Source organism: Netta rufina (genome assembly GCF_964035555.1).
Source record: "Netta rufina genome assembly, chromosome: 1".
In the NCBI taxonomy this organism is placed as follows: Eukaryota; Metazoa; Chordata; class Aves; order Anseriformes; family Anatidae; genus Netta; species Netta rufina.
This window is the reverse complement of record NC_140123.1, coordinates 70,786,450-70,802,299: the sequence shown is the minus strand read 5'-3', so window position 1 is coordinate 70,802,299 and position 15,850 is coordinate 70,786,450. Positions and strand designations below refer to the sequence as shown.

General features: G+C 38.8%; 1 protein-coding gene across 2 annotated transcripts in view; it reads right to left on the bottom strand.

The window, feature by feature from the left end:
* The window catches only part of LOC311222219 (cohesin subunit SA-2-like), a 65,104-nt gene that overhangs the window by 30,000 nt on the left and 19,254 nt on the right, over positions 1–15,850 (bottom strand). For both annotated transcript variants that reach the window (XM_084306392.1, XM_084306393.1), the window contains exons 9-12: positions 15,487–15,560; positions 14,959–15,082; positions 9,097–9,195; positions 6,860–6,939 (exon numbers count right to left, since the gene is read on the bottom strand). In XM_084306392.1, the coding sequence (XP_084162518.1) occupies positions 6,860–6,939; positions 9,097–9,195; positions 14,959–15,082; positions 15,487–15,560 (377 nt within the window). The remainder of the gene's footprint in view (positions 1–6,859; positions 6,940–9,096; positions 9,196–14,958; positions 15,083–15,486; positions 15,561–15,850) is intronic.

Here is a 15,850-nt window from a genome sequence, read left to right as displayed (position 1 = left end):
AAGTATTGAATTATTACTTCTATGAGGTTAACAAGTGAGAGTAAACTAAGACTGACAACAAACTGCACCTATAGGAGTAAGAATGGATCACAGAGCATGCCTTTATATTAAAAGACCATGGGAATTTAGTGAAGCCATCCAAAAAGTTTGCATTCATTCTTTTTAATATGTCCGTTATTTAATTCTTTTAAAGCACTAGTTACTGCTAAACTCCCCTTCTCATTTTCTCTATGCACACATTTTTTTTTTTAAACAGCAGACAGCTTGAAAAAGAGAATTCCATATGATCACACGGTGATCTAGAGCGTGCCAACACTGAACCACAAACAGCCAAGGCTGGAGAGTACCTCTGGAGTAGGTAGATCACCTAGTCCAACCCTCTGCTCAGAGGGTCAGCCACAGCAGGTTGCTGTGGGTTGTGTCCAGTCAGCCTCTCTGACAATCTGTTCCAGCGTTTGACTGCCACCAGAGTAAAAAACTGTTTTTTGTATATTTAAATGGATTTTTCAGCATGAACACACCAGTCAAGGGTACATGTTTTCTGATATTTGAATGTACTCATATGTCAGGTTTTCTCTTCCTTATACATTTATGGAAGTAGTGAGACCTGTGAGTCTGTTTTAAAAAAATGTCTTGCCTAAATTGTTTAGATGACTCAAAGTGCTCAGTAGCATGCCTGCAGTCTCTTTGGGTAGAAATTAAGGACTTTGCTCTTTTCTAGCACAAGTGAAATTCCAGCCTCCTTGGTTTTGACTATGCCTTCAAAGAAGCTAGGAATTTGTCCCAGTTACATTGATCTACAACAGTGCTACTTTGTCTCTCTTCAAGACAAGCGCAGGTGAGATGTAACAGCTCTGACCACCACTCTCTCTGAGACAACATGCTTTACACTCAAAATTCCCACTCCAATGAGAGCTGAGTGGTTTTACTTGCCTCTGGAAGTAGCAACACTTGGCTACACCTGCTGCCACTACCACTAATACTACTACAATAAATGGGTGCCTTTCTTTTTGCAAACGTAAGCCAATAATCGCACATTCAAAGAATAGTTTAAATACAGCAATAACACTGCTGCTAATTTACAGCCCTCAGAATGCCAAGCAACAGATAAAGGTTAAGCCAGAAGTGCCTGCCAGTGTTTAGGTGTCTAAAAATAAACAGGCACAGCCTTCTACATAGCAATGTCATGACATACCATTTTCTCTGCAGTTCAGTGTGAACATGGCATGAAGAAGTTGGGATCTTCTAGGGAGAGATCACAGCCCTATTTTGTTCTGCCTATGGCACCAGATGAAAGATTTCATGTCTTGCTTTTTGTGCCATTTTACTGTAAGCAAGAGACGTGGCTATACATGATTGCTGGAATCACTTCTCTTGGTCTGCACTACAGCTTACGCTAAGCATGACAATAAAAATCAAAACAGTGAAATAAAAATACACCTGATGCTATTTTCAAGGCTTACCAACTTACTTTTTTTTGTTTTTAATGTTAGAGGAGGATCTGGCAGGGAAAGATTAAGCCCATGTTATTTGGGCATGGGTAATTCAAGGTCAACATCTCAATTTTAAAAACTCAGTTTATTTTGCATTTAAATAAATACAAATTAAATATACTAATCTACAAGCACATTTTAAAAACATCACTGTTCAACTGAGCACTGCTATTAAAAAAAATACCTCTTGAAAGCATTCTGTTCAAAATAACAGAACAGCTTATCTATTTTTTATACTTAAAAATGTTATTTCCTTCATTCTATCCTACTGTTATTGCAGGTATTTCAAGATGGCACTTTGGTGATCAGTTGCCACACTACAGTAGAACAAGAGTCCTTTGCCACCCACTTGAAAATAGCACTAGTATGTTGCAATGTGCTGTGATTCCATGGTTATGCTGTGACAGAGCACAGGAAGATGCACATTAAACAGATGCTGTATGGTATTCTGTTCTGGTTAAGAAACATAACCCTATGAGACAAGCAACCCTTATTTTTTCTTGTCAACTCTTCAGACAGGAAAGATAAGAATATTTCAAAACAGACGTGAAGGTTCTTGAACAGAGGTGCACAGATGACAAAATTGCTGATGGTTAACTTCCATGAAAGCATACAACTGAGAAGATGGAAAAAAGGAGAAGGCAGAGGAGAAGGCACAAACCTTTGTTCCATTTTGGTCTTTCATTTCTGCTTTGTTTGGAATAAGTTTGACTCCTCTACAGCACTACCATAACTCTACCTTAATAGGAGTGTGGACCTGCAGGAATCACAGAGGAGCTGAGAGGACTCCCAGCACGATTCCTTTCCACTAGTACTGCTAGTCAAGTTACTCATGCAAGAAATCAGAACTGTGCTGTGTAATTTGCTTTACTGAAGAGAGATCTTTATGTCACTACCTCTATCAACTTCACAGTAACATTTCTTTATTTTTTCTCAAAGCCATTAGACGAAACAAAGGTGGGTAAATTCCTTACATGTATGCAAAGCATACACATCTCTCTTCAGCTTACTTTTTACAATGACAGTAAAACACTTCATAGTAGAAGTTCGTGTTTGAGGCCAGGCTGGGTGGGGCCCTGGGTAACCAGATCTAGTGGGAGGTGTCTGTGCCCAGGGCAGGGGGTTGGAATTAGGTGATCTTTAAGGTCCCTTCCAACCCAAGCCATTCTATGATTCAACAATAATAGCATTTAAGCCTTCAACACAACTTAACCATTTCTCTGAATAGTGGCTTTCTGAATAACCTTGCTAGATATAATGCATTTGCATTTGTCACTTCCTTCTCCGAAGTCCATGGCTCAGCTATGAAATAACACCAGAGAATCAGAGTTCATCTCTTTGCTGACGATGAATTATTTGCCATGGCATGCTTTGCCAATCCAGTTTTTGAGCTTCTCCTAGAATGTAACTCCCCCCCCAACCAGTCTAACTCAGAATAAGAAGGGAGACTAAAATTTCATTTTTAAGTGCAAGAATGATGAATCTCTACTTGACTTGGGCCTCCTGTGCTAAGCAGAACACCCAAAACTTGTAAGCTTCAGTTTCCTGACCTTTAAGTTGGATAAACCCTACTTAATACTGTCAAAGTACTGAAATGAAAATTAATGTATTTATCAGCTCCAACAAGTAATTTAAACAAGTCCTCAATGAGTCCTCAATATACCCACTGTTCTCACTGAGGCAGATTTGAAATCTTCCAGATTTCAAATTTCAGAGCTTTGTGTTTAAAACACAGTTTAATTTCTACTTACATTTAACTAATGTGATACAAGATAATTTTCTCCCTCTTTGCTCTTTACCTTTAAAGCCGTTTATAAATTTGTATCCCTCCATGCACCACTTGTAATCACATTCACCTACTTCAGTTATCTAATTACTTTTGCTCTCTTTTCCAAACTCCCTCAACTCTTTCAGGTACTTAAGCATACAAAACTGAACTGAATTGTCTGGCAGTAGCCACGCTAAACTAATCTACCTCCTGAAGGGCGATGTTTGCAGTAAGATTCCTTGGCTTCTCACTGTCACTCATTTTTTCTCCTTCCTAGTTCTACTCCCTCTCAGATCCTTTGCAACATTAATGCTAACTATTATGCATAATTCAGTAGCATTAATAATTTCTGTTATGCTAAACCTCATAGGCTCATTTCAGTTTCAGGATCACACCACGCTGTGTAAAAATAGAAATCCACCAGCCCAAAAACCTTGGCATTCAATTGAGACAACACGCAACAAACAAGAAGAAAAAAATCAGCTCGGAGAGAGACAAAATTAAAATACAAATATGGATTTGAAAAAAAAAAAACACACAGGTATATGCATAGCAAGAGTATTTTAAGTCAGCAATGGATTTTATTATTATTTTTTTAATAGTGTAGCATGGTTAAGTGAATCAAAAAGATTGGTATTTTCATTGCCCATCTAGCTAGCAAGAAAGAGAAAGAATGTAAAGGCCAGCACAGAAATGTTATGGGCCAGCAGTGCACACAGCAGTCAGGTATATATTCCACTGCACTAGAATGCAGTGATGGTTAAGAGAGAGACATAGTTAGTACTAACAAATATGCAGCAGAGTTCCACTGCAACTGTAAAAAAAAATAAAAACTGGCAAAGAGGTCTTGCTACTATACTCGCCCAAAAGACAATTATGAAAACTCATAAAAGAGAGTTGCTAGTATAGTAAATTTTCCCCAGGAAAGTGACAGAGCACCCAGCAGACTAATTGTGAGGGGAAAATAAAAGTTACTCCCAGCCTTGCCTCTCTCTCATACATGTCACCAAAAAACAAAATATGCATTCCAGAACTAGAGGCAAGTCCTAGAGATCAGTACCTGACTAGTCAAGTTTATATTGCTCGTTTAATAAATAAATAAATAAATGACTTCTTGTTAGCCAATTCCATAATATCATGATTCCAAATCAAATAGAGAGAGCTCTTACTGATGGATGTTCTTACTGGTAGCTTTAAAAATGGAAACTTGATCTGAAAGGTCTTTCATGCCTCACTAAAAATGTAGTTTGGGCAACTAGTTGCTAAATTTGCAGATTGACCATCCGCAGAGAAGTCAATACAGCATGACTGAGTGCTCTCTATGAATTACATAAATACATACAAGCAGCAGTGCCATTTATACAAGTTGTCATTTATTATTCTTTACAGGCAGTGGAGTCACTGTCCACAACATCGTTTCATGCTTTATTGCATTTATCAGGCAGCTTTACTGCTCGATATGCAGGTAATGGTTTTGAACCATGATATGCACCTACTAGAGAGCCTGAAACTTCTTTGCTCCTGCAATGTCAGCAGTGAGTCCCTTCTGATACCTGTAGGTTCTGTGGCATAAGGTTTGTCCCTGCTTCAAGAAAAGCACCTTGATTCAGGCTCTTATTATGAAATAGACACTGGATATAGATTATGATATAGACACTGGATAGTGTCTATATTGTCTGCATTCCCTTCACACAGGTTTTATAGATGGATCAGTACTAGCCACATGAAAAAAAAGATCTGTCCTTGAATTTGCTCATTGACTTCCCAATTCTCACTTTCATCATTATAGTAATTAAGCAAAATCAGCAGTGCTCAAAGCAGATGGGGGAAGAGGGGGACAGAAAGGAGGATGGCTAGACAACAGACGAGCAAAAAGAAAGAAGCATGTATGCTCCACACAGCCTAATTGAAAACAATTTTAAAATGTATTCCTTCTGATCATTAAAATTATATTTTATGATGGAAAAATGTCATTCAGAAAAACTTTAGATGGTACTTACACTGAAAACCTAACTGTATTTTAAGAGAAATTTGGGGGGAAAAATTGCTTCAGGGGAAAAAAAAAAATGATCAGACTTTTATAGCTGCAGCTCACATTAATGAGAACATGATCCCACATGATAAAGCCAGAGACCCTAAACAGCTGCATTGCCAATATAGCACTTGTTAGTTCAGAGACAGAACAAGTGCAGCCATAACTGGTGTTCAACATCTTTGTACTTCAACAATGGTGTGCTACTCCTCCTAGCACAGGGACATGTTACACACAGACACAGCATTGTGCTTTGTTCCAATAGCTACACGTCACAGAGAAGCAAGTGATGTAGAAATGGATATTGTAAACACAGAAACAATAAACCCTATCTACTACTAGCGAGACACGAATAATAGTACTTGCTTCAGAAAAGCATGTTGCGCTACTGTGAAGTAGTCATATGCTGTTCTGATGCATATGTTGGAGTAACCTAGAGAAATGCCACTCAAATCAATAGAGTGTGAAGTGAAAGAGGAGTGAGTCCAGATAATAAAGCATCACTTCAACATATACGTGTACTTAAAATTTAATGTAAATATCTACACCACCGTATTTTTGGTCCATTAAGCTCTACATCCTCTTCTAGCAATGACCAATACTGCTGGCTTAAATGGGAAAGCAAATGGCTCAAGGCTATTGGACAATGCACCGTGCTGTACATGGAGATAAGCATCTGCATCAGCAGAATTCAACTTAAGCTCCAAACCAGAAGGGACACTTCTGGAGTACTAAAATCTCAACTATATCAAACAATGTAATGCAGTGGGTTTTGTTATTCTTATTTTGCTCTGAAAAAGAGGGACAGAGAATTTACTCTTCATATATTTTGCCAAAAAAAAAAAAAAAAAAAGTTGTTTCTAAAATAAACATGTTTCTCAAGGATGTATTGGAATAGGAATCATGTGCTTCTGTAACGTTAGTCTAGTTTTTCCCCACAGGTTCAATTTGCCATTACCTTACCAATTCTATGGCTGGCAGGTAATTTCCCAACAAAACAACTTTTCTGTTACTTTTCCATTTCAGCAAAAACAAGATGCCATATACTTATTCATTTGCTGTCAGTTAGGCTGCTGTGGGCTTGATAGCTCCCAGATTTTCTGTCATGGAGCAAAGAATCTGGAAGCCCAAATTCTAGCAACAAAGTTTAAGGCTTCCTGCATCAGGTGGGGAGACAGGGAAGATGCCAGAGTTCCCTGAGCTCCTAGTCAAGACCTGGCAATGCTGGGACAGAAGATTGTATGGTGCGGACTTCCCAGGAGACAGACAGACAGTCTATTTGAGAAAAGCCAAATTGAAAGTGCTTTGAAATTTTCTTTCGGGGGGAAGTATAAAGATAAAAACAATTAGTTTTCACATTGAATCTGACCACAAAGGTTTTCTTAAATATTGGTGTTTCCCACAGAAAGAAAATATCATGTCTTGAGCAGCTTTAACTGTAACTCATATCCTGCTGGGACCAATTTTTTCCCAGCATGTAATTGATTACAGGAAGATTCATCAGGATTTTATCTGGATCTTGTTGCCATTAAAACAATACAGTAAATTAAAAAAGAAATTATTTACTGTGACATAAGCATCAAGAGTTTCATGGCTTGAACTGCTACTTCATGGTCCTTGTCCAGAGGCATGGACACAATTCGATCCTAATGGATGTAAAATGACAATAAAAAGATGTAACATGTTTTGTTCTCAATAAACATTATTTTTGCTACAGATAGATCATCTACACTAGTAGAGCAGAGATTTATTTTTATTTCAGCAGCTATTTCCTAAGAGACATAAGGCAACTTGATTACTACCAAGTAGTTCCCCAGCCCCTGAAAATTAACAGCATGTTAATTTTTTAACTGAATTAATCATGCAGTAATATGGTATTTTTTTATAGATGTAATGTATGCGTTCTCAAGAAATCAACTACAGTCTACAAATTAAAAGTGACTGACAACTTGTTTCTAAGACGTTACTACTGACACTTCAATATGTTAAATGAAGGTAAGCCTCAAATTACAAGCATTATATAATCAGTTTCTCCCATCAACAATAAGGTGTGTGTACCTACACGTTACAGAAGCCAGTGCCTTGCTGGAAAGATAATTAGGAATTGAGTCATAAAGGTGCTTCATGAAATAGCGGTAATATTCCTGACCTCTAGAACTCACCCTATTGCAACTTGGTGCACATACATCTCAGGAAACAGTGGAAACTCTTGGGAAGTACCCAAGAACTGATACTCCTCAGTGCAGCCTACAACTTTAAGGCATATTAAACCTTTAGAATAGCTTGTTTGGGGACTAGCAGCTTTCTCATTACATATATCATTTCTAAATGTCTAGATTCATTTTTCTTTGCACCTTCCTTTTCTAACAACCCAGATGTAAGGTGTGGAAGTCCATGAATCCTGAGTTTGGAAACTCAAGGGTAACAGGGAGCATGTGAAAATCCAGCTTGTTGGAAATGGATTGACGATTATATATTTACATTGCCCATCACCAAGAAAGTAGTATTTCAACCCTGGGAGATTTCAGATCTGTCTGTATCTGCTGTTTGGATTTCTTTTCTTTAGAGGAGAAGGAGGGGTTGGGTCGGTTTGTTTGCTTTTTACACTGGGGAGGTAGAGTTTGCAATAATCTAGTTATATAGTGCCCTCCATAGAAAGAGAGATCTCAGTGAAAACAGACTGGAGCTGTTCATCAGCCTTTGAATACCAATCCTGCAGATGCTTATACAGCATACAGTAGCTTGTAACAACCTTCCTTTAACAGCAAAGAGAGAACATCACTACAAAACTGTTTAAAATGGGTTAATCTTAGATAGCCGAGATCCAGTCTGAACAATTTATTCCTAAATTACCAATACCAATCTGTATCTTGTTCTTCAGCAATGTTCTAAAGGTACTTCCTACTAACTGCTCTGACATATGGGTAAGGACTGCACCTTTTGAAAACAAACAAACAAAAAAAAAAGAAACCACGAATTGCCACCACATGCAGGCATTGATTGTGTGCTGATTCAGAGGGACTGTGGTATCAATCCCCCCTCTCACAGCATCTTGAGCTTTCTTATTCACGTACTGAAAAGATCCTAAAGATCCTGCCCCGCTGGGATAAGAATAGCTGATTAAATCATTACAAAGGGCAGGATTAAAAAAGTAAGGGCTTACTTCTTAAATGAGTGAAGGTGTTGGAATATAATAAAAGTATATATACATAATGTTGGAATATGATAAAGACATGTACATAAAGCCTACAGGGTCAGTGCAGTCACAGAACAAGCTCACAGAACTTCAGCATATCATCTGACTCATTCAGACAGGAGGTAAGGAATCCTTCTTCAAGAGTCATACTGACATGGTGGATCAACAAAGAGTCATTCTCGCGTCAGTGTAATACATGTGTAATACATAGCTAATCAAATATCTAAGAGCCTAACCAATTATCAAAAACAGCAAAAAAAAAAAAAAAAAAGGAATGGCTGGAGTATCAAATTCCCTCCCATCTGTCAAAGATCCTGTAAAAAAATATGGGCCATCCTGGATAAATGATGGAAATACTTAACTACAGTGCATGTTAACACCATTCTGTGTGTAAACTACAGTGAAATGGAACTGTGAAAATTCCACAGCAGCAGAGGGAAACACCTCTGCAAAACTCCTTCATCCACTCAGTCAAGCAGGCTGCTTCTGCAATACTCTAAGCTTCTGTCACTCAAGGGAGTGGGGAGATGAGCTCTGACCAAAAACATCACACCCTGTGCACACACCCAACCCAGACTTAAAAACTAGAGAACAATCGTCTATTTACCTTGAATCTGCTCGTAAAGAGATCCATCTTGTAAACAAGTTCTCTTCTGCTATAAATTCCCTGCAGTCCCAGAAGACATTTCAACCGCACTTCAGGTTGCTACAAGACAAAGAGAAATCTGCTAGTATGTTATCTCTGATTATTTACTCCTGGCATTTATATTATGCAAATAAGAGTTCCTTGTGGGTACCTACAGCAGATTACCCAAATACCACCCCATTTTCTTTATTAGTGATACCAGTACTGTTTTGTTTGCATGCATCTCTCCCTCTCTCTTTGTCCCTCCCTCTCTCTGAGAAAGCCTGCAATGAGCCAAACTTAAAGGTGACATCAGAGGTTGTAGGCTCCCTAAGATTCAGCAAAACTCTCGCAGAAACTACAGTTATTATAAGCAACAGAATACAAAAGACACAAGAATTGCGCTATTCACCTGTTAAAGATATACAAAGACAAGAGTATGGATGACCTACTTAATACAATCATCACTCTTACGTATACCAGACTTTGCTTCCTTTCAACAATTTGTCTCAGACAACAGTTAAACTCCAACAAGGATTCCAAGAAATTCCAGTCCAGAAAAACCTCCCTGAGGAAGATGTGTACCTTAGCATTGCATTGGCTTATCACTGTGGACTCTCATAGAATCACAGAATGGTTTGGGTTGGAAGGAACTTTAAAGATTACCCAGTTCCACCCCCCTGCCATGGGCAGGGACACCTCCCACCAGACCAGGTTTCCCAAAGCCCCATCCAGCCTGGCCTTGAACAGGGATGGGGCAGCCACTGCTTCCCTGAGCAACCTGTGCCAGTGCTAATTTCTTCCTAGCATCTAATCAAAACCTACCCTCTTTTACTTTACAGCCACTACCCCTTGTCCTATCACTCCACTCCCTGACAAAGAGTCCTTCCCCAGTTTTCCTGTAGGCTCCCTCTTAGGTATTGGAAGGCCACTATAAGGTCTCCTTGGAGCCTTCTCTTCTCCAGGCTGAACAACCCCAACTCCCTCAGCCTGTCTTTGTAGGAGAGGTGCTCCAGCCCTCTGATCATCTTCATGGCTCTCCTCTGGACTTGTTCTAATACATCCATGTCTTTCTGTGCTGGGGGCCCCAGAGTTGAACGCAGTGCTCCAGGCAGGGTCTCATGAGAACAGAAGCAGAGGGGGAGAATCACCTCCCTCAACCTGCTGGCCAGGTTTCTTCTGTGTAGCGTGTATCGCCGGCTCATGCTGAGTTTTTCATCCACCAGTACTCCCAAGTCCTTCCCCTTAGTGCTGCTCTCAGTCTGCTCACCACCCAGCCTGTATTCATTTTGGCATTGCCCTGACCCAGGTGCAGGACCTTACACTTGGCCTTACTGAACTCCACGAGGTTCACGCAGGCCCACCTCTAGAGCCTGACCTCTGGGTGCCATCCCTTCCCTCTAGTGTGTCATACATACAAATATTATGCCTTCTCCCTGCTTCTGTTTTACTCTAGAATGATGTATTTTAAGCATTCTAAAAAGAGAAAAGTTTTAAGTTTGGCCTAGTTGGCGAATTTAGGCAAAACAGTCATCCCTGTTACTTCCTGCTGTTAGTATTCCTGCTTCACAAATGTCCCAGAAAAGAGGACGTTTCCCTGACCCAATTTTTAATTAATCTCATGTCTATTGCTAAACCTTTCAAACTACAAAAGCTTTGGATGTCATTAAGAAATTTATTCTGAGGATCTAACTTTTAAAAAAAAAATCAGTGTTCCATAAACTTAGAATGCTAGGGATATCAGCAGACACTGTAGGCCTTGAATCAGTCTCTTCATGTTTATTCCTTTTTTTTCCTGCTAACAATAGCAGTAGGAAAATTCAAGGAAACCTAAGAAAGGAGACCACCTACACATAGGCTATGTATTGCTACAAGCTCCTGTTCACCTGCTTAGGATGGAAAGCAAAGGATGATATCCAGTAGCAGGGTCTGCCCAACAATTTTACATAAGGCAGCTTTTTGCTAAAAAATAAAATATAAATTCAATAGCTGATGACAAACGCTCTCTAGCCTGCCCACAACTCACCAGCAGTACATATTCTAAATTGTGTTCACCTTTAAAATTAAAGGCATTCTCAGAGAAAGAGACTCTTGCCCCCACTTGCTGCTTCTTACACCCACAAGGGCTCCACAACACACAACTCGCTCACAAACAGTCTCAGCTTGGAACCCATCACTGCCTGCCGCCAGGAGTGCCACAGGCAGGAGCTTTGCACACTTGCACAAACTCAGCTCAGCCAGCATAATGCCATTCTGGCTTCAGCTGCTCTCACTATTTTATCATGAGGTTTTCCTTGTGAATAGGGACTTTATTTGTGGTTGGGATAAATAAATACATATGTTTAAAATGCTTGTGATGGTCATATAGCTCTTCAAGCATGGCTAGCAATCAGTCACTTGCACTTGTCAATCAGGTGGCATTCAAGTGTAGGTTTGCAGATATATGGATTAATACATTAAACTAAACCACCTGCTTTCTTCTAAGGTATTCACTTCCCACTCAAAAGCTCTCAGTCATAACCCCGTATCTATACGTTTGAGAAAACTGTGTAAGAACTATGAATGCATAAGTACTTCTGCTATGGCAATTTCTGCTGTCTTCCTATGTTTTCTGCTGCATTTTCTCCTTCTCAGTGACCTGTCCTTTTCCAGATTCATCACTCTTCACAGTTTCTTGATCATTCAAATCTATTTCACATCCTTCTAAAACTATCTCACCACTTACCTTCAGCTCCTTTGGGCAGTCATGTAGGCAAGTACAAAAAACACCTAGCCACCTATTCCCTTCACCAAAACTATCCTAATCTTGACACAAACACCTGCCTGTTTAGTCTTTCAAAGCCGTGACAGAGCGAAGGGGAATTATATAAGCACATCTTCATTCGGGATACTCGGAACATACACTGTCCCTCAGCTGTATCATAGTGTACTCTGACCCTGACCTGCAAACAGACAGGCAGGGAAAATCAGTAAGATGGTGAGCAGCTCTAGTGACATCAAGGAGCTCTGCATGGGCTCCAGCACTGTTTAGACACGTTCAGTTATGAGATTTCAGTGTTGGTGCAATCAATGAGATGGAGCCATTCTGTAAGCCATGTAAGTACAGGCTGGTACATGGATGATTTTGAGCTAGGGTTGAGTCACTGTTCCTCCTCAATACCCTCCAAATAATAAATTGTGAAAAACAAGAGTATTCCAGAAGTAGACGTGAAGAGTGAAGACAATATAGCTTAGCTGTGCTGTCAAGGTAAAACATAGTTTTAAAAAAAAAAAAAAAAAAAAACAGCAATACTGGCCCCCCCAAAAAAAAAATTAAAAAAAATGTCAGTATATATGCAGAAAGATGATTTTTGGAGAGAAAACCACACTTCTAGCATGAACACTTGAAGAAAGAAGTACTTCAGAAATTGTCATAACAATGGGATCAGTTTTTATAGCCACGTCGCATGGGAGGTAAACCTAAAAACCTCTTCCATTTCCTGAAATTTGCCAGGAGTATTGCATGGCCAGGACACAAAAGTTCATTTTAACAGAAAGTTTGTTTCCCACAGGATTTCTTTGGGTATTTTTTTATGGTCTAGTGAGAAAACCTCAGCAACTTGCCCTAAAGTTCCAGACAAAGCTAGTCTAACATGCTGGGAGGTCTCAAGTGTGTGCACACACACATGTGCATGTGTATCTGTGCACATCTCCATTTTCATTGCCTTTGCATTCCTCTCTGCGGGTTCTGCCTTCCCCGTTCTGCACCCTTACTCTTCATCATCTCAGTTTTTCTGGTCTTTAACTCTGAACTTTTTACACAGAACTCCCCTTAGGTCTGGCTGCTGATGCAGTAGTAGCTATATACCCCTTTGGGTGCCTTTGAGCACAAGTTAAGTGCCTCTGTTTCACAAATGCAGTGATAGGTGACTGGGCTTACGTGTAACATTGTTCAGTAGCATAGGGCTCTCACATTTAATGTCAAGTGTTGCTTGATCTTCAAAAAATAAAGTTACATTAGTTCTAATAGACGAACAAAAATGTATCTTGAAAATGTATTTTTATAGCACTTTTCAACAACTCCTCCTGGGCCAAAGAGTTGTATTCATATACAACTTTAAGAGTATTACTACTGAATTTGGAGAACCCTCTTGCACCTAGGAAATAGCCTTCCATGTAAAAAAAACATGCTTCAAATTGGAGTATAACAGCAAAATGGTATTTCATGGGGAAAAATGATTATATTCAAAGAAAAGACATTGCTGACAAAACATTAATTTTATATCTGCTTTTTTGTTTTCCTCTTTAAAGTCTCCCAAATGACTGAACTTCATATTTGTTTACAACGCTGTAGATGATGCTGGCCAGATTTCTCCCCACGGTTAAACAACCACTGAAGTATTCTAACTCTGGGGCCTAAATTATCTGGCAAATGTCTCTATGTTATATTCTAAAAGAAAATTGGCTCTGGGAGATGTCAGTTTCTTGCTGCACACCATCATCACGGTGGAATGGAAATGCTTATTAAGGAGGAGTAGAGGGAAGTAACATTCAGATGTATTTAAAAGCACTACTGTCAGCGTCAGAAATGCCCTGCTCTCATTTCGGAATTGGGCAATTTAACAGTGGCTGCAAATCACAAAGCACAGCCGGGACTGCAACCGCCACTAGTGGCATACTACCAGGCCTCAGCCAAATGTGGAATATGAAAGACTTCTTGCTCTGCTGGCATCTGCACCACTGCTTCCACCTACTATGCTTTAGACAAATAATCATTTCTAGTTTCCAACAAATTACACTGGAGAAGCTATGTGCATTAATCAAAGACACCAGCTGTTAATTTTCACTGTACAGCACTGGGAATGGAGACACATCATCGTCAAAAATTACTTCTTATTCTCACAGTTTGAGAATTCTCCCAGCTGAACAAACACTAAAAAAGATATTCTGATCAGATAAAATTCATGCAGGAAAAGACAACGGTTCCTGACAGATGTGTTGCTTCTGAAAATCTGAATGCTACCTTTACAGAAATGGCAGAAAGCAAGGAAATAAGAGGCTTTGTGCTCCCCCTCCTGGCTTTGTGGTAAACTACAATTTTGTTCACAGAACATGGACATTACCCAAAGTTGACACAAAACTGAAGGTGTCAGAATTTGTTCAGATACTACATACACTTTAAAAGGTGGCCTGCAAGAAATACAGTGTACCAATTCCGGTACTTAGCCATTCATGATAAATATACCTATCTCCCTAAAATTTGTCATGTATTTTAGAAGCATGAGAAAAAGCGTATTTTTCAGTTACTTTTCTTTTTTTTAATGTGCATCTACTTGAAAAGAAAAAAATATATATTAAAAGGAAAAGGTGAAAAACTTTTGGGAAGTGACTGAAATAGACCTTCTGAAAATAATCTCTGTATTCCAAATGAGAAATGCAGGACTGAAGACTGTTTTACTATAGGTACTGTATCTGTTCATCTTTGTAAAATCAGACAAAATTTTAAATGTAGCCATCAAACCTAAAATCACAGTTTTAGTCAACCTTTAATGCTGCATGTGCTCAAAGGATATAGGACATGTTACAACTTAGTATAATTGCTAATTCAATAACGTATTAAAAAGCTGCATGGAATAAGAACACTCAGACTGCTACAGAACTAGAAAAAATGTTGTTTTTTAATGAAACAATGGCTTTAAAAATGAAACCTGGAATAGGGAAGAGAGATTTTTTTGTACCATCGCAGTTTTAATATCTAGTCTTGGAAACTTAAACTTTAGGATTCTTCCAAATTTAAAAAAAAAAAAAAAAAAGTCTTCCTATATATTGCCCCCATAGTGAAGTAAAGAAAACTAAAAACGTTACCTTATCATACAGCATCCACCCAATGTATTTTAAGTAGCTATCATTTAAATATGTATCTGGGTATGTGTTAATCAAGCTGCCAATTTCTTCCATACAAGTAGCTCGGATCTCAGGGATCACATCACTGTGAAATTATAAAATTGTAACATTAATACATTAACATGTCTAATATACTTTAATTATATCATTTGCAATATTTTTTCCTGGAATTGCTGAAGTATGTACAATCCAAAATATTTCCAATATTTATATATTAATGTACTAAGTCGTCAATCAACAGTTAATCCATTTAGCTACAAACGTTTCATACAATAATTATCTTGAAGTTCTGGATATCTTCTCAATAACTAATGTACTCCATGTAAAATTTCAGAAACAAAATTGAGATGTCCTTTTCTAATACCAAATTCCTTAAAATAATTTAAATGCTACATTTTTCTTGACAGGATGGCATTTAACACTAGTATCCAGACAATCTGAGCAACAGTCTCTTGGGAATGCAGATACACTTCACAGCTTTATTCTTACCGGTAACGGCTTAGAAACGTCCCTTTGAAAATAGCATTCATCATGTTCTGTATCTCCAGGAGCTTCTGCTCATACTGAAAGAGAAAGAGAATTGAATGTTTACAGTGATCCCACAGTTCATTTCACACGATAAATTTGCATCAGTGCACTTACAAGACTACTGTGGTCTAAATCACTATTGTTTACACATGGTACCAACACAGAATGAGTGGTCTGTATCTACACTGGCAATTGGCCTTTTTGTAGCTACACACTGATGAAAGATTCATCAGGTACCAACCACAAACCTGGAAAACAAGGTTCAGCACGTAATATTTTTGATATGGTGACTCCTGCTCTACCCACACACAGCACAATTGCTAAG